Below are 23,157 nucleotides of genomic sequence, written 5' to 3'. Positions count from 1 at the left end.
TGTACTCCTAATTTCACAGTAAACACAAGAAAATTAAAGGCAAGCATCATACAAAAGTGTTTGTGCTTTTAGAAACTACTTGAATTCAGAATTTTCCTTCTTCTTCTTCTTCGATATTTTCAGCACTGTTTGTATAAGTTGAAAAATATCTCTTCCCACTCAGCACACCACCTGCTGTGTGACACATAAAGAAATCTGATCAGACCTGTGAGCTGGCAAACAGGCTCCTTTGTTGCACCTTTGAATCCAAACTTACACCGGTGCTGAAAGCGCTACAAAGGGATTGTATAGGCAGAACAACAGCATGCAGAACAGTATATGCATGAACTTTCTACTTGTTCTCGAACTTTTAAAAGCGCACCACATTCTTCTGGTGATTAAGAAATCAGGAGCTCAGAGCAAAGTCTGAAAGAACATGAGACATGGAGGGAAACAAAAGCTCGCAAAAGAAAAGAAGAAGGTTGAAAGACTGAGATGGTGTGTGTTAGTGTGTCTGTGCGACAGAGTGCAAGAGGTGATTACTTTGTGTTAATCTAGTATCAGCTTTCCACCATTTGGAGGCTTCCCAGTGTATTACTCATTATCTGCAGACAAGTCTGTTAAATACAGATTAGACAGCGCGAGTAAAGGGACACAGTATTCCTGAACTTTCTCATGAAACTCTCCTTGCAGAAACAATCTGTCTTCCCATGGGTTATCTGGGCTTTTCTCTGTAATGTCCCACTTTTTTCACCCTTCATGTTTTTTTTCCTCACTCTTATCCAGCTGTGCTCCATATTTCAGCCCTTTTCGTTTGAGCACATTTTGAATTGAGCTATCCCGGTGTTTCAAAAGGGCAGCAAGGAGAAAAAAGAAAAGAAAGAAATTAGGATAGGTTATCTATTTGAGTTTTTTTTTTCTTCCAGAAGTCAATGTATTTTTGTGATGACCTTGTTGATTTGAGCTGGTGAGGCCACATTTTTTTTCTCATAATTACTTTCTACTTTCAAAAAGAAAAATCAATAGATCCATACGGGTGTACACATCCTGCTACAGTAAGTGCACATCGGGTGAGTGCTCCATTTAGAAGGTGGCTCCTCACAGGTCACAAATCTAATAAGGTCTGTGCAGCCACATGCTATCACTGCATTCCAGAAAGCTGTTTACTACTGTTACTGTTTAAAAGGATGAGCTGTAAAGGAAAAGTATTAACAGATAAATATAGAGAATAGGTATACAGCAAAACAATCACTGAAGAAATTAGAAAGTGCTTTGAGTACCTGGGCATAAATTATATATTGTGTTTAGGTTTTGATGTGCTTCAGTTTGTCAAAACTAAACCTACAATCGCAACAAAAAACATTACTGATGAATAACGATCCTAAACCCAGAGATAATCAGTTTAACATCATAATAGAATTTCAAATTATGACTTGTTTTCAGGATTTCTGCTTGAAAATTGACTTCAGAACCAATATATTGTTGAAATGGTTGTTCTTGCATTTTCTTATGTTGATGTAATAATAATTCAGATAAGAATTATTCCTAGCAGATAGTAGGAAGTCTGTACACAAGCTTCTAGATTCATTGTCATAAAACAAGAGGCTACATAATTCCTTTCACATCAGGAGCCTGTGTTTTACTTTCAAACTAAGTGAAAGACAGGCTGGTTTAAAGGCACAGTACGTAATTTCTGCCTCTGGGGCTCTTTCAATCAGAAGTATGGGCGACAACATAAGCTATTTTTGTGACAAAGGAGAGACATTACCAAAGGATTATATTCCTTTTTGAATTTAACTGAAATGAATGTATTCACTGTGTAATTTAAAAAATGTATATACTGTATATTCTGTGTATTTATTATTTCACTCTTATTGCCTGTTCTTATTGTCCTTATCTTCAATGTTATGCTGCTCTGTTGTTTGTTAATTGCCCCTTGGGGATAAATTAAGTCTTCTGATTCTGATTCATTTTCACTGTACACAGTACAATGAGATTCAATGTGCAACTTCTCCAAAGAGCCACGTGTGGATACAGACCCTTACTCCAGGTCTGGGACAGATTTGTTTCTGAGGTGTACATGCAGGCAGCAGAAATAGTGACCACCTGTCACTATCTGTGGTTGAGGTAGGCAGTGCTTTGTAGGAATCTGTAATATTTTTGTATTTGCTAAGCGTGTTTGATCCCCTGGTGAGGTTTTGCAACTGGTGGGAAAAAACGTACGACCAAGGCTCAACAACTGATATAGTGGAAGTCCATGTAAGTCTGTGCTAGCTTAGCATTAGCTTGAGTGAGAATGTAGATAAGAACAGAAAACTCCCTCAGGAAGTAAAATCGCCTGTATCTGGGAATTACGTATACCAAATCTGGGGAGCAGTAAGTTCCTATAGTGACTTGGTTTGTGTAGTACTCAGTATTTAAATAAACGTAGAGCCCCCTTCCATTGCTCTTGCCAGAGTTCGCTGTTGTATCAGCTAGTTTGCGCCACAACTCCATGGAGCTACTGAGACAAAATAACATGTTTTTGTAACAGTCGGCATTGCTTTGCCATCCATTCATCCATTTTCCTCCACTTTTTTCAATTTAGAGTCATGAGGTACATTTTGTGTCTGCAGTATATAGTTTGTAGGGATGTGTCACCCTGGCAACTGGGAAACCACAGCTTTACAAGGAAGTGGAAACTACTGTGTTTTAACTTTGTTATCTGGTGTTAAAAGTACATTGGTTCACCCCACCAGCAACCCTCCAGCTTCCAAATCTAGATTTTCTTTCCTACTTTTTAGAAAACATTAATGTCATGTACAGTACTGTGCTGTCATGTCTTTATATTTTGCCTCCAAGCAGCTTGCAATAGTTCTCCAGGCTCTCTGAAGGTCTTTCAAAGTTTATCTTTGGACATTAGTGGCTTCATTCTTTATTTTAACATCTCTTCGTATCTGTCCTTAATAAAATTTGTGGAACAGGTACAGGACAAACGACGTGGCAGGACTAAAAACACATCTACAGCAGATGAACTGTATGTGAAAGTCACATCTTTAAGAAATCGTAAAGAATCCAGCAAAGACCCGACAAGGACCCGGGAGGTGCTTCTGGCCCTGCAGCTGATCCATCTGCTGCTCACCAAAGCATCATCAGAAAGTGTTTCAGAAGAAGGATGGCTGTCAAGAAGCTGTTTTTTAAGAAAAGAAATGGGGAGAAAAGGTTGAGGTATGCTAAGTTACACAAGAACTGGGCCAAAAATCTGTGGCAACAGATCTTATAGAATGATGAATCAAATTTTTCATTCAAGTCATCAACAGCAAGTGTCTATAGCATCTGTAAAACATGGTGAAGGGCCTGTCATGGTTTGGAAATCTTGCCAAAACTGACTGAATTATGAACATTAAAAAAGTATCAACAATGCAATACCATCTGGAAAGTATTTGGCAATAGCTTCATTTTTCAGCATGACAATGATCCCAAACACACTGTCAGTGAAGTAAAAGCATACCTAGACAGAAAAGCACACAATGGAAGACTATCAGTCATGGACTGGCCTCCCCAGAGCCCGGACATCAATATTATTGAAGAAGCGTGGGATCATCTTGCCAAAATAAAAGAACAAAAGGCAGCTAATGCTAAAGAAGGGTTTTGGAATGATCTTCAAGAAGCCTGGAGAACTATTTTTGAAGACGTCTTAAAGAAATTACAACATAGCCACAGAGTTCAGGCTTTGTTGAAGAGTAAAGGATGTTATACCAAATATTGACTCGTTAAAATTCTACAAACTCTGTTTTTGATTTATTCATAGTGCTGTTCATGGACTCAAAATAGTACACGTGAGACTGGACAGATGAAAAATCACATTCGGCTACATGAAAATAAGGATGGAAAATAGATTATAGGTTGTGAGCAAGGTTATTATCGTTAACGAAAACTAACGAAAACTAACGAAATAATGAAAACTAGAAGTGAAAAAACATTTTCGGTAATGGAAATAAAAATAAAAACAAAAAAAGGAAAACTAACTAAAACTGTAATGAGTGTTCACAAAACTAACTAAAATTAACTGAATTTATAGCAAAAATGTGTTTAGTTTTCGTTGATGTGTGCGTGTCATACAATAGTCAAGGGTGAAAATGAAGTTTAGTTTCCAGATTTTTTTCTTGATGTCTCATTATGCCAGCAGGTGGCAAGTGCGTTAGTCGAGTCGTCTGTGTTGCTGCTCCGTCCACGCGCAGAATCGTGTCAGGAAAAGTCGGGAGAAAGCGCCAGAGTCCAATTTGGGATTACTTTGAATATGATTGTGTTTTGGATAAAGCAAGTGTCTTGTAGTGGAAAGAGACAAATTATGAGGGACATTTCTAAAGGGAAAAAAATCCCACAAACCTTAAAGTGCACTTGAAAAGCTCACACAAGAAGGCTAACCTAGCTTACCTTGAGAAGGTAAGGGAGCACACTCAACCCTCATCCCCAGAAAACAGAAGCTAACCCCAGGCAAGGCAGCGTGATGCATCCCAAGACAACAGGACGGGGACATCTACATAACTGTGTGAGTCAATTGCCTTCAAAAAGTTTATCAATTCACTTGAACCAAAATTACGAACACCCGGTGCTGTAAGAGTTAATAGTCTTATTGGGGCCAAGATATACATTTTATAGTTGCCTGGTATCATTGGTTGTTCATCTGCCTTTATTTATTTATTTATTTAAAGAACCCATAGGTGGGAATGTGAGTTGTCTGTCTCTGCGTGTTAGCCCTGCGACAGACAGGCGACCTGTCCAGGGTGCAGGGTATGGTAGCTGGAATAGCAACATACCCAAGGATAAGCAGAAGAGCATGACTGATATGATGAAACTGGGATTTTGTTACACTTAATTATTGCAAACAAAACTAAAACTATAACTGAAACTAATCAAAACTAAACTGAAACTAAGGATTTTCAAAAAAATAAAAACTAAACTAAACTAGCAAACAATTGGTAAAAACTAATTAAAACTGATATAAAATTGAAAATCTGAAGTCAAAACTAAATAAAAATAAAAACTAATGAAAATTGCAAAACTATTAAAACCCTGGTTGTGAGTGTTTGACAAACTGCCATGAGGCTGCATTGTGGGATCTGAACTGTTTTTTTTGTTTTTGTTTTTTTACCACTTATGCAATAAAAACCGTATTTGACTCAAGTAGAAATCATGTTCACAGAAGAGGTGCTCGATTTAAATTTTAATTATTTGTGATTTTGTCATAAACTCAGGTTATATCGTTCCTATTAACTTATGCATTAAGTCCACTACATGCATACATATCTACGTAACAATTTGTGGTATTTCAGTTGTGTTGCAACCCACCACTGTTATCTGGCTTCGAAATAATGCTGCAAACTATACAGTGAATAAAAGTACAGATTTATCTTGTTTTCATCACTGTTGAAAGCATTTCTTGGAAAAGAGGTACAGTATACAAGTCTACAAGTATATAACATTGGTCAAAAATGTTAGATGCTTTGAAGTTTTAGAAGCTTTCAAAGGGGTGTTATGGATGTAGCCAGCACTGATTAAGAACAACAAAGAAAGAATGTGAGCCAAACACAGTGAAAAATGGACAATGTGAAAAACAATTGGAAACACTTTGAGTGTAAAGTCTTAATATTTTCTCTGAAGTTTTCTGCGAGTGATTCTGTAAGAAGTTACTAATTAGAGAGAAATTTCATGTTTGTCTGCTTCTAAACAAATTTAACAGTTTTTGATGTTCAGCTGACCAGCTGCGCATTGACTCTCGATCTGACAGCAATTACTCACAAATACAAGTCTGAAAAAGTAACCTCTCAACACTGCGTCTGTTTTCCTATAATTAATAGCGAACTACACAGTTCTTTCCAGGAAACATCTTGGTGATTATCAGCAAACTATTTGGACAAAGACACATAAAATGAAGCCAAATTATTTGCAACATTTCTGCAGCCGGACCTTTGCTACCATTATGAGTGCATCTTGAAGCATGCTTGTGCAGGCTCACTGTGCTCTAAGAAATACTTAAGAAGCCATATTTTTAAAAGAAACAATGGCTGGTTTTGAAGACACATTTTGGATTGTGCCATTTTACACTGCTTGGATGCACACTAGTTTTCAGCATTTTCTACAGTAAGCTACATCGTCGTCTGCGTCTGGATTAAAAATAAAAACAGATGTGAATGTTAACAAGGAGATGAGCTGTCCTCTGCAGACAAATTCTTCCAAGAGAAGTAACCTCCTCTGTTTTTATGAGTTTTGAACTTGGAGCTTAAAGGCAGAGCTGTCTATAAATCACATAAAGATAAAACAGATTAGGTTAACTCTTAGCAGAGTAAGTGCACAATAATCACAATAATCACACATACAGAAATGCAGAAACACATTAGTGGAGCACTGAGAAAAGACAAAATGTGTGGTTCTATAATAGATATACAACGAAATGGTTGGAGATCAACGTAAATGGCTTCTATCTAAATGTTTGCATAATAAAGCATTTATTAATCCATAGACAGACATAGGCCTTTTCAGAGAAGTGTCAGCCACATTATACATACTCCTTCCCTTTCAAACTCACATTTAAGCTTTGAAAGAATCATCCTAATTAAATGGTTTATGTGCAACTGTGTGAAAGAGTGTTTGATAAAAAGACGTGGAAAAAAAGGTTGAAGCTTATTGCCTCAAAGCTAAAAGCTCCTCATTGTATCTTTTTGAAGCAGTAATAACAGCTTAAACAAACATGCTGACAAATATGGCAAAAACACAACTGAAATACAAAATCTGTCTCTGCTGCTGAGATCACAGAGGGTGTCCTTCACTGTGACCTTAGCAGGAGTCAAAGAGAATCTGAAAACCAGCAAGCCGATCACATGACACAAGGAGATAAGGATGACACTCACTGTGTTGAATCCTGGAAAGAGGCTGACCGCTGAGGCTGTATCCAAAGGAATAGGTAGAAACTGCTTCATGGCCAGCGAGGTCTGGACAGCAGGCAGGGTGGGACGCACCAATGCAGGCATGAGGCCATTTTGACATGTGTTACCTGCAGGAGGGAGAGCAAAGGCAACATGATGAACTACAGACAGCAACAGGGCAAGATGCACAAGCCGAAATCTGGAAGCGTACATTTAAATTAATCTTCAGTGCTTGTTTTATTCAGGTCTACGACATCATGATGCCCCTGCTTTCGGTTTGTACAAATCATTTAATCTACCACTTAAGCACCTCAGCCACCACAACTGCCAAGGCAAGACATTCCTGACATTGGCTCCAGAGCGTACAGTGAAAATTGATTGAACTTAAATTAATGCCAGAAGTAAAAAAGTATTTTTGGCAGCTTGTGAAATACATTGTAATTCATCTTTTTTTTTTTTTTTTTTTTTTTTTTCCGCCTGTCCCATTTGGTTCTTTAGCCATCAGAATTGTTGTCTGAAGACCAACAAGGATACCCAATGGATTTACTTTGCCAAATGGATCATCGTGGCATTGCCGTATTGGTCCATTTGGTCGATCTTTGTTTTTATTATTTATTATATTTTATTTTCAGATGTTACAGACGGGACAGACATGAGTGAGAGATAGGAAAGGGAGAAAGAAAGAGGAAGGAAAGGAAAAACAGAAGGGGAGAGGGACAGTGAGAAAGGGGGGGAGAAAAAAAATAAAAATCTCCTGGATCACCTGTTGAGAGAAGAATAGAAAACAAGCAAAAAAAGACAAAAAAAACAAAAAACAAAGCAACATACTAAACACAACACCATCGCATTAATCTAGCTAAGTGTAAACAGCAGTAAATACTAAATATTCAATGTTGTTGTGCAGCACGCAGGACAGATGTGCTTCGAAGTAGCAGCCAAGAAAGGTGTAATTTGGGTCTACGAGCAGTGAACACCCGTGTGCATACCTGTGTGGATCAGCATGCTTGTATTCCAAAGGTTTCTCCATGTAACGATCTGCTAGGGAGTGTGGGGGGGCCACAGCCCCGTCCTCCAGGGTGTGAAGCAGGTATGGAGGAGATCAAAACTCCAGACATCCAGAGGCCCCCAGAACACAAGAAACCATGGAAGACCAACAGAGGGGCAGTCGCGCCACTGTTCCAGTAAGAGCTGAGGAGAGTCCCAGATGAGGGTTCACTCAGCAGCCGCGGAGCAGAAGCCAGGGGGAGTTGCAGTGACGCGCCCGTGAGCTCCGCCGGCCGCCAGCTGTGCCTGAGTGACCCCACCCCCCGAAGGGGCCCGAGCGAGCCCCAGGCTCCAGGCTCCGATAAGCGGCCGCCAAGGAGTGAGCCGGTGTGTACCTGGACGCCCACCCCCAGACACAAAGAACCACCAACGCACCGACACCTGAGGGAGTCCGCCACCGGCAGGGGAAGTGGTGGTAGGTGGAGATAGGCCTCCAAACCTTGGAGGGCCTGAGGTGTCCCCAGAGAGGTGGCGTCTGATACCCAACCTGACATATAGACACAGACATACAGGCACACACAGACACAAACATCCATTCCCCCCCCCATGCTCTCATATGCACTTACTCCACACTCAACCAACGTGGAGACAGACATAAAGAGACGCTGTACACACGATCACACTCCCCAAGCGTACTCTACAAACCGGGTCTAGGTACCCTTGCTCCTGGAGGGGGGAACTGCACCCAGACCCAGGTGGTGTTACCCTTTTCCCTGCGGTGGGGAGAGGCAGACCACCCCGACTCCGTAGCAGCAGGGAGGCCCCACACTCCAGACCGCAGTCGGACGGCCAACTCCACCTAGCCCTCCCGCTCCAGCAGGCCGCAGAGAATGGGGGTGGGAGAAGACTCCAAACCTCCCTCCACCCGCTCATTGTAGTGTTGATGCATGTGTGTTCTAAGGTGCAATTAAAACCCAGGAGGGCATGGAGCTACCTGCCAAGGAGCAGCAGGTAAGCGCATAGTCCCTCCTGATAGCCCTCAATGTCTAAGTGCATTTAAAATTGAGAGGTGGGCAACGACGCCAGGGGTGAGGTGTACACCCTGATGGTAATTTGGACTCCGTGATTGTGCCCACCCCCAAGATCCTATATGTATGTGTAATGAGAGTGTGAATAATGTGAATGTCTAAGTTGTGGGATAAAATTGAGGCAGAGGCAGCCAGAAGGGGACAGAGGGGGGGGGGGGGGGGGGGTAGCCTCCTCTGCACCCTGGTGACATACCCCTACTCCAAGGCCCTGCGTGTGTGGGTGGTTGTGGTGGAGCGGGAAGAGAGAGGCAGCTGGAGATGGGGAGGGAAGGAAGGGAGGGGCAGGTAATTCATCTGATGGCATGGAAATCCCCCCAAATCTCCACTTGGGTTGGTTTTAATGTTTTAAAGCTGGAAAAACCTTGATGCCCTTTGGGGGATTTCCATTATTTCAAAGTAATTTTTTTCATCATTATCTAGCAATGGTTTTATTATTGTAGTGCAAACTCATTGTAATCTAATTTCCTCTCTCCAGTTTTGAGGATTTTTACATTTTAACACTGAACTGTGATTACATTGTTTCAACTTCAGGTCCAATTGCAACCTTCTTTTGGAACTTTTAATCACATCTCAACTGAAGAAGACTATGAAAGTCTTCTGCTGTTCTGTGCTGCTGTTCTGGGCTTTAACCTCCGGGGGAAAAATGAAGACAGTCCAAAAGTTCTAAACAGTGCGGTTCTTCTGATGGCTATTGAGGCAAAAGATGTTTTGAGCCTGATACTCTATAACCTATTTTCCACTAGCATGTAATGGACTCGACTTGACTCAACTTACCCTTGGTTTATAGGGTTTTCCATTAGGTTGTACTACCTGGTACCAGGTACTTTTTAGTACCCTTTTGGCAGCGTTTCCAAGTGAGCTGATTTGAGCCAAAAATCAACAGACTGCCACTAATTCTCCAGGGAGTGACAACACTGGATGGGGTCATGAGAGGAACTCCTTCACAAGAATCATTTTTGAAAACTGTCACTAACTGAAAAGGCTACACACAAATAAAAACTGTGGTCCAGCGATGAGGTGTAGAAACTTTTGTGTTTGGTGGCTAACGACAGAATCCAGAGAGAGCTAGACAGAACGACCGAAACGAGAAAGTGTACCAGGAGTTCGTAGGAAAGTTTGTTTTTAGAACTTATCCATCTAAATGCTGATAAACTTTAAAGTTAGGGCTGTGGCTGTTCCTGTTGTTTGGTTGCTCAACACAGAGATCTGTAACCAACGCCTGGGAATGATGATGACTTACAGTAGAACTCCACCTTCTCATCTAAATATGGTATCGTCTAGGTAAAGAAATCCAACATCGCTGTTGGATTTCATATATTGTCAATAGTGAAGACTGAACAATTTTTTAAAGAAAAACAAACGAATAAGATTTACAATTTCATTCTTTGGCAGGGCGTGGTTTGTTGCACGGCTGCCGGGGAGGCTGACACACCGGAGCTCCATCAGCTCACCACGCCTCCCTTGTATAAAACGTGCAGGGACCTGAGGTTGGGGTTGTTGTTGTTGTTGTTGTGTGTGGACGCAGCTGAAAAGCTGTGGCCATGTGTTAGAGGAACAGCAACCAGAATAAAAAAAGAACGAACTATGTGAGGTCTGTCATTCTTGCCACACATTCAGTTTTAAATATATACATCATCCTTCTCTGTATCACTTTGTTTTAAATCTTAAGTCAGCATTTTTCTTTTTCTTCAGCCAAAGCTAATGAAACTGTTACTACATGTCCCAGCCGTTTTTGCACAAGAGGGGTCATGCTCCCTGGATGCTTGCTCAATGAGCCACTAAATAGTTTAACGTCATATAACTGACAAGTACTCGCCATGCCCTACAGCCTCTTCTACAATTGCACCTGACTGGATGAATACATCTGATAGACTTTCTGCTCCTGAAATTCAAACTTAAACAAACACCATGGCTGTTTCACAGATTTTCTTTGTCACTGCAAAGAAAGTGTTCTTGAAAACCTTCAACATGAGAAATAATCCATGCTGATCATGAAGTTATGTAGTTCTCAGAGGCAAGTCAAGAAGTTTAAACCTCAACATTATGCAACTCGTTGCTCTATTGTTCAGAAATAAAATGCAGCTGCACCACAATTGCTCAGCTAGTTGCACAGATAATAAACTCAACGTGGAAATGATGGATCCTGTGGAAACTCACCATTAGGTATATGGCTGTTGATTTCAGAGTCAAGAACTCACCTCCATGATCAATATCATATCGACAATTCGCCAATAACCATTACAAGTTATATCATTATGGAAGGGTTCATTCTAACTGTTTTACTTACTCTAATCTTGCAAGTGCAGTCATTAATGTGCGTTACTACACGGTTAAGAGAACACTCTGTGAGTTGTTTCAGTGTTTCACTTTACTCATTCAGGTTGCAGTCTTGTGAATTCCCTGAATTCATTTCCTTCTTGTAATCACAATAAGACCAAAACTGTCTACCGAGAGCAAGCTTTATATGCAGATAACCGCCGTGTGATTCTGCAATGATGTTTATCTCTTCAAAACAGATGTTCTCGTTCTGAAATCGTCACCACAAATAGCTGACGTGGAATGACTGCAGCGAGCGCAATGTTTCAATCAGTCAATGGCAAGTGAGGTCTGGCCCACACATCTCTAGGAAAAACAAAAGTAAATATTTCATTTTTATTGTCATGTGAGCGCGCCACGCCAGCAGAGTGCTTTTAAAACCACCAATTAGAAACAGCACAGGACTGATTTCAGTACAGCCAGGACCGAACGAAAAAGACCAGAAAAAACGGTCACAAGCTTCCAAAACATTAGGAATTAAAGAAGCTATTCCGTAAAGCTATAATGAAAACCAGAGGGATGATTTTTTTTAAATCACTGCACATTTAACAACAGTGGAACTCCGGGCCAGCATGGCTCTAAAGCGCTGGCAGATACGATATCAAACCACTGTCTTGAGACAAATAAAAACAAGTTTTGCCACGTTTCAGTCCCCAGGCAGTGGTTAGGGGTAAATAAAAAGCAAAAGTCATAAAGATGAGAGGAGAAGAGGGGGAAAAAAAACCCACAATTTGTCCCCCCTTCTCCCATTCTGTCTTCTGTCTTTTCCCTCCAGTTGCCGGAGCGCTGCCATCTGTTGGAAAAAAGAGCACATGCTGTCTCTCATGTGGAGGCACGTCCTAGTCCCAACTTTAACAAAGCATGTCCTTCTGTAGGGATCATTCAACCGTGCCATCTCTCAACATGCCGGCCTGACGTTAGCCTGCAGGCTCGCTTCACCTCTCTCTCAGCCAAAATCCGCCATTCATCAGCTCGACGCGCACAGTCAAAACAGCCCGCTCAAAGACACCGGGAATGATGTGTCAGATTAGTCTGCAGTGAGATGAGGAGTGACAAACTGCATTTTTTTGATAGGGTCACATTTGGTTTGCTGAGTGATAGGATATGAAATCTGACTTCCCACCATTGTTGAAGTCTGAGATTTTTTATATACAAGTAACTGATTTGTTCCATCACTGAACAGGAAATCGCAATAAAGTTGTGTTATTTTATTGACACAGTTACTAGTGGGAAAAAAATAGCAATTTTATTTCGAGACACATAAAACATCTCCATTACAAGCCTTTCGTAAGTGGTCACTTTTAGAGTGTTTTATAGCTCAAGATTTTTGAATTATTAGTACTTAATTAAGAGTAACAGCTTTAATATTTTGAACTGTAGCTTTATGCACTATTGTGAAATTAAATCAGTGGCACTGCCTTCTATTACTCGACCTTAAATGTTGAAGGGGAAAAAAATGACTGAAATGGATAAAAGCGAAATACTTTCAAAGGTGAGTAACTGTACTTAGCTTTCTTTCCACCATTCGAGATAGAATCTGTTGCTTATAAATAAAGCATCTTTAATCCACACTATTCACATGCCTCACAATAAAAACAATATTTATTTTTCATGCAGTATTTTTCAGTCTCTTTAGTTTTCTTAAATTCTGTTTTATTTTTTGCCAACAACCTCTAGTATTCTACTGGTTTTTATTATCATTATTACCCCTCTCCTCAGCCTCAACTGGTTGACCAGATTCAGTTCAATTCAATTCAGTTTTATTTTTATAAATCACAACAGTCTCCTCAATACTTTTTAAATTGTAAAGAGTAAAAAAAAAGTAAAAGAGAGAAACCCCGACAATTAAACAACTCTCTGTGAACAAGCACCAGAGGTGTGGACTCGAGTCACATGACTTGGACTCGAGTCAGACTCGAGTCATTAATTTTATGACTTTAGACTTGACTTGAAAAAATGTTGTAAGACTTGTGACTTGACTTGGACTTTTACACCAATGACTTGGGACTTGAATTGGACTTGAACCGGTTTACTTGAAAAGACTTGATATTTTACCCCAAATATAAAATTTAACATGCATATTATATAGAGATTGAAAATGTGACGTCATTCACGGGTAGAACCGCAAAGGATTCTGGGAACTCGTGGCAAGCGGTACTAGCGCATGCAGGCTTTCAATTAAAATCAGTTACACAGCGATAAAAAGAAACACAAAAATGTCAAGAAGCTGTTGTATTATTAACTGCAATAGCCGGTCGCATGACAGCCACGGGAAGCCGACGGGTAAAGAGATCGGTTGTTATCGGATTACGTCGTTGAAGAGAAATTGTTCAAGCCATGTTTCCGAAGTAACAAAGAGGCAACGGATGGCCTGGATTGCAGTCATTCAAAGACCAAATATCCGGTTGTTCAGTGATGACGCGACGAATCCTACTTCCGGGTCTAAAGTAGTCTGCGTTTAATATGGCTTTTGTGTTGTTAACATGTTTAATTTTATGTATTTTCTTCTATTTGATCTCAAAAAGCTCCTAAAACAGTCAGTGATCCCTGTTGACCTCCCTCGGCTTTTATTACCGCTAATCATTTATTTAAGCTCAGTTTTTAAAACCTTAGGATGTAACTACAGCCCAGCCCATGCAGCAGTATATGAATGACTAATCTCGTATTGTGGATGGATTATCTCAGTTGTTCTCCTGGCTGAAGTTTGGTCCTTTTACAGCATCCTGCCATGCGATTACATTTGTTTCTGACCACTGAGAACACTCACGTTAACTTTTATCGAGTGGGAAAAAAGTTAGCTTGTTTATATTATGCTAACATAGCTGTGTCGCTAGCGGTCACGTAGCACATCATCATATACCAGCTAGCCCAACTTCAGTAACCCTACAAACGTCGCTGCTGTTTAGTTTTCTGTCTTCATTTATGCTGGAAGTGATAGCAGAGCTGTACGTTTTAATTTGTTTCCAAAACCCCGCAGTCAGGACATGCTATATTGTATTTAGATAGAAGCTAGCGAGCTAACTCCCTGCTAACTTCTAACTCCGTTAAATGTCATAAATTCCGTTTTCATGGATGCCTGGATGTTAAACTCAATTGTTACACCTGGTAGAGCAGAACGCTGATCATTTTATTAAAGATGAAAGACTTTAGACAGTTTTTCAACTCTCAGTAATGCCATAGTGATCGTTTGATATATGGACCTGCAGCGGAGTTTAGACCCAGACACGGCTAGTGACGTCAGACTGAACAACCGGATAACGTCCCAGAACCCTCCAGCTCACAGGTTAGTCTGCTCCAAGCATTTACACAAAGGTCAGTGTTTTGTAGTAGTTAATACGTCATTTTCACAACATAATTAGTGATATAGGTTACAAGCAAGTCTGGCGCTGAACAGAAATGGTCGCGCTATGCTCCTTTGTTTATTGTGCATAAATAGTGAATTGTCCTGACACAATATTGCGTTTCGCTTCTGTTATTATGGTACATTGACAAAAACATATACTTTTATTCACAGGATAAAACAGTTGTTTTGTATCACTAATTGCCCAGTGCGATTACAGCATACAGTATTATTGTCACTGCTACATTTCTGTGATGCTACCAGAAATTATTTCCACTGCTAATTAATTACCATTGAGCTCAAAGGTCCTATTAATAAACGGTTAAGGAATGTGTATTTATGAAGACGATTTGTGAGACTGGTAAACTTATGATACGTACGATGGTCTTTACTTTCTACACGGTGCATTTCAAGGTCCTGCACCCATCCGTCGGTAAACTGTACCTGGGCTTGTTGCAGTGACCGGAAGTTACTAAACTTCATGAGTGTATGCACTCACTCCAAGAAGCGTATAATTATAAATATGCATATAAATATGCTACGATGAGATAGCTGACTTCATCTAACTAGCAAATGTTTTCCAGGCTACGTTGGTGATGCAGTTTTTTTTTTTAAATGATATTTTTAAAAAAATATCATTTATTTATGTATGATATTTTTGTCATGCGATTTTAAAGCCGGTCCTACAACCGCATCCAAGAATAACATGCAGCTTATCTCAGAACTGTCGGTGAAAATTATTCTTGGAGCTAGGTTTAATTGAGCTGCATTTTAAAGAGGTGCAATTTCACAATTTGTGTATATTTTCTAAGTTCACTATTTTGTCATGTGTTGAGAAAAACACAGATTTAAAATTACATGGTCTAATATTTACATTTAGCATATAACTGCAACATGCTTTTTTTCGTTTTTTTTTTAAAGACTCGAAAGGACTTGAAATTCAAAATTTCAGACTTGTGACTTTACTTGGACTTTTACACCAGTGACTTGAGACTCGACTCTGACTTGCCTGACATTACTTGAGACTTGACTTGAGACTTGAAGATAAAGACTTGAGACTTACTTGAGACTTGCAAAACAATGACTTGGTCCCACCTCTGACAAGCACTTGGCGACAATGGGAAGGAAAAACTCCCTTTTAACAGGAAGAAACCTCCAGTAGAACCAGGCTCACGGAGGGGCGGCCATCTCATCATCCCCAATGGGTCGTGACAAATGGCTGCCCCTTTTCTTCCTGTTAAAAGGGAGTTTTTCCTTCCCACTGTCGCCAAGTGCTCGGATATAGGGGGTAGCTGGAATTTTCTCTGTATTACTGTGGGGTGTTTACCTTACAGATAAAAAGTCTTGAGGTAATGGGTATTCTGGGCCAAGCTAACCGCGCTAACATGTTGACGCTGTGCAGCCTCACGCACGGAGCGAGCCGCGGTAACTCGCTAACTGAGATTTGCCGCGTTAATGCAGTTATGGCGTTAATGTCATTTTAACGAGGTTAACGCTGACAGCACTAGTTTTGGAACTATATTAATAAAACTGAATTATTATTGTTAGTAGAAGTAGTAAAGACATCTAAAGGCATTTAAAGGCACTTTTTGGGTGTCAGCTTGTTGTTATTTGAAAACACGAGTGAGGGGTTTGACTATAAAATCAAGGGCATTTGATATTCAGTCACCTAAAAGAATATACTGATTCTTACATCATAGACCCTCTTCATAACTGCTGGGGTCACTGCCTGCTGGAAATGAGGAACAATACGGGTCCATCCATGGCTAGTCTATAACTTAACATTGCAGTGCTTTCAGCTAAATACTGACATCAGGGTCCAAACCATTTAATTTAATTTGTGTAAGATTCACAATTTCCCTTTAGCATGCTAACATATAGGCAAGTATTCATTTTTCTGGACTTTCACTTATTGTGTAGGATTCCGTTTCCAAATCTGGGATTCAGATATTTTGGAAATATAAACTCTCTCAGCTTCTTCACCTGACATCCATCTGGTTCACATCAGTAATAATCACACTTCACTTCACCTGTTTGTTGTTGTTTTAGCAACTTTGTCACAAGATTTCGTCACTTTTTCATACACCTTTGGCAGATCACGTCTTTTCAAACAAGGCCTAGCAACAGCTTTAAAGCTGCACATCATCATGCTCTACGGGCACAGTAACGATGCGCTCTCGCTCTCTCCCCGTCTGATGTGCTCATGGGGTGGAGCGAGTGACAGAGAGCAGCGGTGCACAGAGGGAGACATAAAAAATAGAGACCTCCTGCTGCTCTCAGAGAGCTCACTTTACATGTAAATGTAAAACGTCTTTAGCGTGTGTGTATGGTGATTTTAGAGAATCAGACATGAGTACTTGTCCCGCTGTCGAATATCTGTCAATTTTACAGGAACTGATGCAATTATTCTGAGATATTTCTCACTCTGGTGCAATATGAACAGTAACAGGATCACCAAGGTCACTGGACAAATTCCCTGGGTTTTTTTGTGCAAAAATTCATGCCAATAAATTAAATAAACTTTTTATCTGGTCCACAGCATTGGATTGGTTTCCAGCCTTAATTCCACACATATTGTATGGCTAATAATCTAAAGAGCTCTGAGAGTAAAGAATTAAGGTCTTCCATAATTTCCTAAGCCTGAGGTGTAAAAAGGTAAAAGGTAATGCAACAACCACCAGCAAAAGGTCACCATAAAAGGCAACAAGGAAAGTAAACTTTGACCCCAGCTACTGAGCACCATACTCCTTTCATGATACTTTAACACAGTGACAGAAAAGGTCAGGTACAGGAGGCTGTAAAAGCACAAATGGGATACATGTTTCATACATGTCAGAGAACTTCTGTGTGCCTGACTTAGTGACTGAGTAAATCCAGGTGACGGTGTCATCTACTTTGCATCAAGTCTCTCTCCGGAGCCACTCTGAAAGGTCATCGGGTCACATTATATTGAATACTGAAAAACCTGCAAGTCAGAAATGACGAACTTTGCCGGGCCTAGTCGTCTATTTTCCTTTCAGGAGTATCTGCTGAAATCATCACAACTAAAGTAAACAAGCAAAAGCCAAACAAATAGAACAGTAAAGATCACTGGAACAAGAAGCCTGGTTATGTGTCAGGACAGTGGCCTCCAAACAATCTCTCTGGTACTGATCTGTTTACATAGTGCGGAAAGTGCTGGAGCTGAATGAAGACCTCTCTGTGAGCTTCTCGTGCAGGCAATGGCACCAAGTATGCGAGAGCTAAATGTAAGATTTATGAGTTGTTGAGGTTGCAAAATGTTTGTTTATGAAATGTAACCGCAAATTTGTACTTGATGCCACACAGAAAACTGCAAAGAGAGCTTACTGTCTCCCTCTGCAAAATGTGAAACCAATGAAATCAATCAAATAAAATATGAAATAAGATGCAATCGTTGCTTAAATGAAGTCTCAGCAAAGATCTGATAATAGGCTTCATTTACAGTGTTTCTGTGCAATTTTGCTTTAATTAGACCAATACTACTTTCTTTATTTGTACCCAACTATTGGTGCGCTGGATTTTTGATTTTGCGATATTAAAATGGAAACGTTTAGCTTTCTCAGCTTGTCCACCTGACATCGCTCTCGCTCTCAGCAGTGACCGTCACGCTTCAGTTCACTTGATTGTTGTTAATTTAGTATCCCTATCACTAGATTTAGCCGCTGTTCATCCTTTGCCACTTCTTGCTCTCTCAGTGTTGCTTCAACATCTGGCGCCGGGGGAGTGGCAGCCTGTTACAGCAGCTCCTGCTTATTACTGAGATTTTTTTTATTCCTATGCTTTATTATTTATTTATTCTGGTCTATGGGACAAATAACGGCTATCTTATCTTATGCATGAGAGATCATTTTACATGTGAATGCAGCTGAAATCACAGTACAGCCATTGGACTTGGATTTTTTTCCAGAAAAACTGAATCCAAGAACTACGCTCTTTTCTAATTTGTATTTTAAATTAACTGTATGTAAATGGATAAGTATCACTTACTGTAGAGTGATAATCTCATAGAGATTTGGCACTTGACCCTGCTTCCTCGAGCTCAACAAAGTGTTCATTGTTTTTGCCCAATGCTTTACTGTTTGGATTCACTGGGTCTCATCAAATCATTTCCAGCCACAACAGACAGTTCTGTTCACCACAGAAGGCCGTGATAAACACACTCGATGCTGCCCAGTGCCAAAATCCAAGCAGACAAAGTCAGCAATTTGTACGGGAACATAACAATTAAAAAACCCAAAGATTTCGCTGAAGAGTAGGCGGTGCCCAAAGCTGAGCTAAAAGAAAAATATTAGCACAGCTGTCATTTTTTCCCCACATCATGAGAGCAATCCAATGCTAATGATGCTCTGTGTCTGCAGGACATGCAAACACATCAGCATAATGCAACTTGATAACATTTTAATGTCAGCTGAAGGCATGCTTTAGGGCTTATTTTATTAAAACATAATTCCAATGAATCAAATTAGGCACAATCGAGCTGATACGCATTCAACCTCGGGCTTTTGAAGAAGCTTTTTTGCCCGCTTGGCCCACAAGCGTAAGGATGTAGAGCTGAGATGAGATCTGACTTCTGGAAACAAGATCGGAATAGATTCAAGTTTTCACCCACCGGCCTTTGCTTATCCATTCCTTTTGAGACCATGTTGCTGCACACACAGTATGAGATGTTAAGAGCAGCTCATTGAACGAGATGTGTGTGTTTGTGTGGTTACTGTATCGTACTGTGCTTCAGACTCTGACTGTCCTCTGCATTGCCCTTCCTGAAGGATTTGCGTATCTGGGGCTCAAGCTTTTTTTACTCCTGCGGCACTATGTCGAGAGAGGGAGAGAGTAAAAATGATGTCTGGAGGACGCCGACTGGCATTAATAATGAATCATCTCGTGCTCGCTCTCCTCCACCTTCTGCCTCCTCTTACTGTCCTGAACCTGGCAGTTCCTCCGATAAGATCTGCCCAGAGAGACCAAGAGCCAGCGCTGCCAGAGAGTCTCAAAATAACAAGCTTGCTCTCGCGCGGCCATCTAGTTCTCTCAGCAAATATAAATCCAATTATTAGATAAATCTGAATTCCCCTAAAAACTCATTCATATGCTGATGACGTTCCAGATGTGATTAACACTTTTGTGTTTTTGCGGAGTTTCCTGATTGTATTCTGCGACCCTTAACATGCTGTGAGATCAGCAATACCCTTCAAGCACGCAGCATAAACTCATTTCACCCCCATTAAAATGAACAAAGTGAGTACAAAGGGTAGATTTAGAACATTCTTACTTTTTGAAAGCTACACGTTCACCCATTTTCCAATTAACCTTTACAGGATAAACTCTCTACTCTTGAAATTTCATAAATCTCAGCGGCGTGTGGCATAAATCTGGCTTCCAGCTACATAACACATGCTACCTCTAGTCCCTTCAGATTAGCATACTGTAGTTGTCATGAGTTTAGCCCACTGATAAACACAGCTGTCTATGAATTGGCTCCAACAATCACTTCCCATGCACTCTGTAATCTGAGGTTAACCAAAAAGATGTTTATGTGAGGCTAAACGCCGACCACAGTGGCAAACACACCGGCTAGATATCTTCTGGGCCTCTGACTCAACAGCGCTAATAGCTTGTATGATTGCAGCCCACACTCAGCACCTATTACCCCACTCAGAGTTCATTTACTGATTGTGATGTATGAGAGATTAGCATTTGTTTCTGCTCTGTTTATTTTTATTCCTACACTACTGGAATCTTGTTTCGAAGAGGTCAGCATAAGTCACTTGATATTAATCACCTCAATGGAAAACAAGCTCCAGTTAAAACTGCAGCAATGCAGAGCGAGAGTACAAACAGCATTATTAATCTTTTAAGAGATACCATCCATTTTCTCCATACAGTGCACTCAGGATTGCGTTCATAAATGCTAAACTGATGCACACCCAGTATGCAGTGACCTTTACCCTTTCATTTGTTTTACACTGAGCAGTGGCGATGAGGTGCCTCTTAGTATTCCACCTGATGAGAATGAAAAGAAAACAAGCGTGACCTTCTGACGAAACCTCTGAGTTCTTCTTGGTGTTTTCACTTTCACTTCTTATGATTTTGGGTTAAACGGGCCCAAACTTGAAACCCACTCATCCAGCCCGACCAGCACTACCTTTATTTTTTCTTCGCTATCCAGCAGTTTCACACCTGACCGACATCGACTGTGGATCTCAAAGAGCTCAAGCTGTCTCTACACCTGACAGCTTATTCATTTATAAGCTTCCAGCTCTCCTTTCCTCCCTCCCTCCCTCCTCCTCCTCCTCTGTGTATGGCATAACAAGAGAAAATCCTTCTGATGCTTACAAGCCACGGTCTGTAACTTCAGATCGCTTTAATCCCTTGAATAGAGAAAAGTATTTCATTTAACAAATCGCCCCCTTAGAACTCCGGATCCCTGTGTAATTATTCCTCCGATGTGACTGTAAGCCAGCCGTGAGAAGAGCACTTGACTTGAAGTCGCTCGCGCATTAAGTCTTCTGAAGCCTCCTTCAGTCTTCTCCATAAAAACTAATGGAAGGGGCCTTTCGTCAATTTCTTTAACTAACCTACACTGAATATCAAGTTGCGCCCAAGCCAGGAGACTCCAGTCTTATTTAGATTCCTCCAGAGTGTCAGCTGGTTAAACATCCACAATGAAATCCAAAGCTTGGATTCTCAGCCACCCAGGATTGAGTCCAATAAACTCATACATGAGCTTTAGGAAGGCGTTTACCTGATGAGCAGGTTCATTCAACATTTTTAGGAGCTCTCCGTGAGCAACTTCACGCTTCCAGCGAGCAGCTCCCCTAGCCGCCTTTTTTTAGTTTCCAGAACAAGTAACAGGCAGGTTGTAACATATTTACATTTTGGAGAGGAGAAAATGTGCACTTTCACTCTGCATTTGACTGTGATAAAGCAGCGAAAACACACACGCAGACAAAAAGAGGTCTCTTAGGTTTGTAACTTCACGCTCTTTTCCTGCAAAGGAAACCTGTGCTTTTACTCCCATGCTTTTAAAGGAAGGACTTTGCACTGATTCTCACACACGATGAGGAGGTGCTCTGTGTAAACACTCCACAACCACACATAAATATAGACACTCACCAAAGAACATGCTGCTCTCCATAGCTCCTCAGGCTCGGGGGTTTGCTGTATTTCCTCTCTGGTGCCCTGCCAGTGTGTGTGTGTCCATGGACAGCAGCCTGGGCATGTCTCATACACTCCTCAGGGGTGTGTGTGTGTCCGCATGTGTGTTCAATCCAACAGCAGCGTCAGTGGCCAGTCTGCATGCTGCACTCTGCACGCCGCTGCTGTCTGTGGACCTCCGTATCTGCCTCTCTCTCCCTCTCTCCTCGTACTGGTCCTCCCTTGCCTCTTTCGTCCCCTCCCCTCCTCTTTAGCGCTTCCCTTCCCTCCTCCTCCTCCTCTTATCTTCCTCCTCCTTCTCCTCTCTGGCCCCTCCACGAGCTAAATCCCTGCTCTTCTTTCTTTTCTCTCTCCGAGGTGTGTATCTGCATTTTCCAGCAACAGCTTCTTCTCCACAAATGCCTCTTTCGCTCTCTGTAGTTGTCTCATCTTTGTCTTATGTGTCAACCAAGCCTCTCCCTCTCCTGCGCTTTCTCACTTCTGGTTTCCCCCGCTGTCACTGCTTTATTTGATCGTATTCTCCTTTCCATGCTTCCATCTCCAGCTCGCTCCATTTACTTTTACTTTACTCTGACTTTTCCCATCTTTCTCTTTTGTCTTTCTCTTCATATCTCTCTCAGTGTTTCCACCTCTTTTAATGTCTTTGCCCCTTGTTTTTTGTTTTCTTTCCCTTTCTTGTTGCTTTTCTTCACATTTTGTCTTTTATCAACATCTTTTTCTTACACCGCACATTTGCATGCATACGAAAAACTTGGGAGAAATCAGGTTATGAAGGAGATTTAGCAACACGGAAGCAGACAAAAATGTCAGGCATCAAACTTCTCGATAAGCATTTCATGGAAGCGTTTCAGGCACTCAAGCATTAAGAACAAACTTTGCAATATGAACTAAATTGTGGCAGTCAAATTTCATTAGACCAACAGTATTTTTTTGTCATGTAAACAACAGTAAAATGCATGGGAAATATTTCAGTCAAGGCAGAATTAAAGCTCTGCAGAACATTTTAGTATCGTTTAGCTCATGTTTTGGCTTTTTTCCCATCTTTTTCTTATTATCTTTGGTTTCTTTGCCCTGCTGGTGAACAAATTAACTCCACAGCAGAGCAAGACGAGCCAAGTGCAAACTCTTTTCTGTATTTTGAAAGATACCAACATATACATGAATACAAATTGTGTAAAAACAACCACAAAACATTCAGTATATAAACCATTTTAAGATACCAATATCACAGCCAGTGGGATTTTCCATAGTGTCCTGGACGGAGCGCCCACTTACATTTTTTTTCTAGAATAAAGATAAAGTAATTTTATAATTCTTGATGTGTAAGTACAATCATGTAAGTTAAAAAAACACTTTCTCTAAATGAGAG

The 23,157-nt window shown here is 40.7% G+C and overlaps 1 protein-coding gene across 2 annotated transcripts in view; it reads right to left on the bottom strand.

Moving 5' to 3' along the window:
- The window catches only part of znf385d (zinc finger protein 385D), a 100,515-nt gene extending 78,402 nt beyond the window's left edge, over positions 1–22,113 (bottom strand). The window contains exons 1-2 of one of the 2 annotated variants that reach the window (XM_026186023.2): positions 21,747–22,113; positions 6,870–7,012 (exon numbers count right to left, since the gene is read on the bottom strand). In XM_026186023.2, the coding sequence (XP_026041808.2) occupies positions 6,870–7,012; positions 21,747–21,768 (165 nt within the window). In that variant the 5' untranslated portion in view covers positions 21,769–22,113. Of the gene's footprint in view, positions 1–6,869; positions 9,092–21,746 lie in introns of those variants that run through there. The other variant, XM_080308162.1, reaches the window with a different exon arrangement.
- Positions 22,114–23,157: the final 1,044 nt, after the last annotated feature.

The sequence above is a fragment of the Astatotilapia calliptera genome, chromosome 11 (genome assembly GCF_964374335.1).
Source record: "Astatotilapia calliptera chromosome 11, fAstCal68.1, whole genome shotgun sequence".
Classification (NCBI taxonomy): domain Eukaryota; kingdom Metazoa; phylum Chordata; class Actinopteri; order Cichliformes; family Cichlidae; genus Astatotilapia; species Astatotilapia calliptera.
The sequence above is the reverse complement of the archived record's forward strand: the minus strand, read 5'-3'. Positions and strand labels throughout refer to the sequence as shown.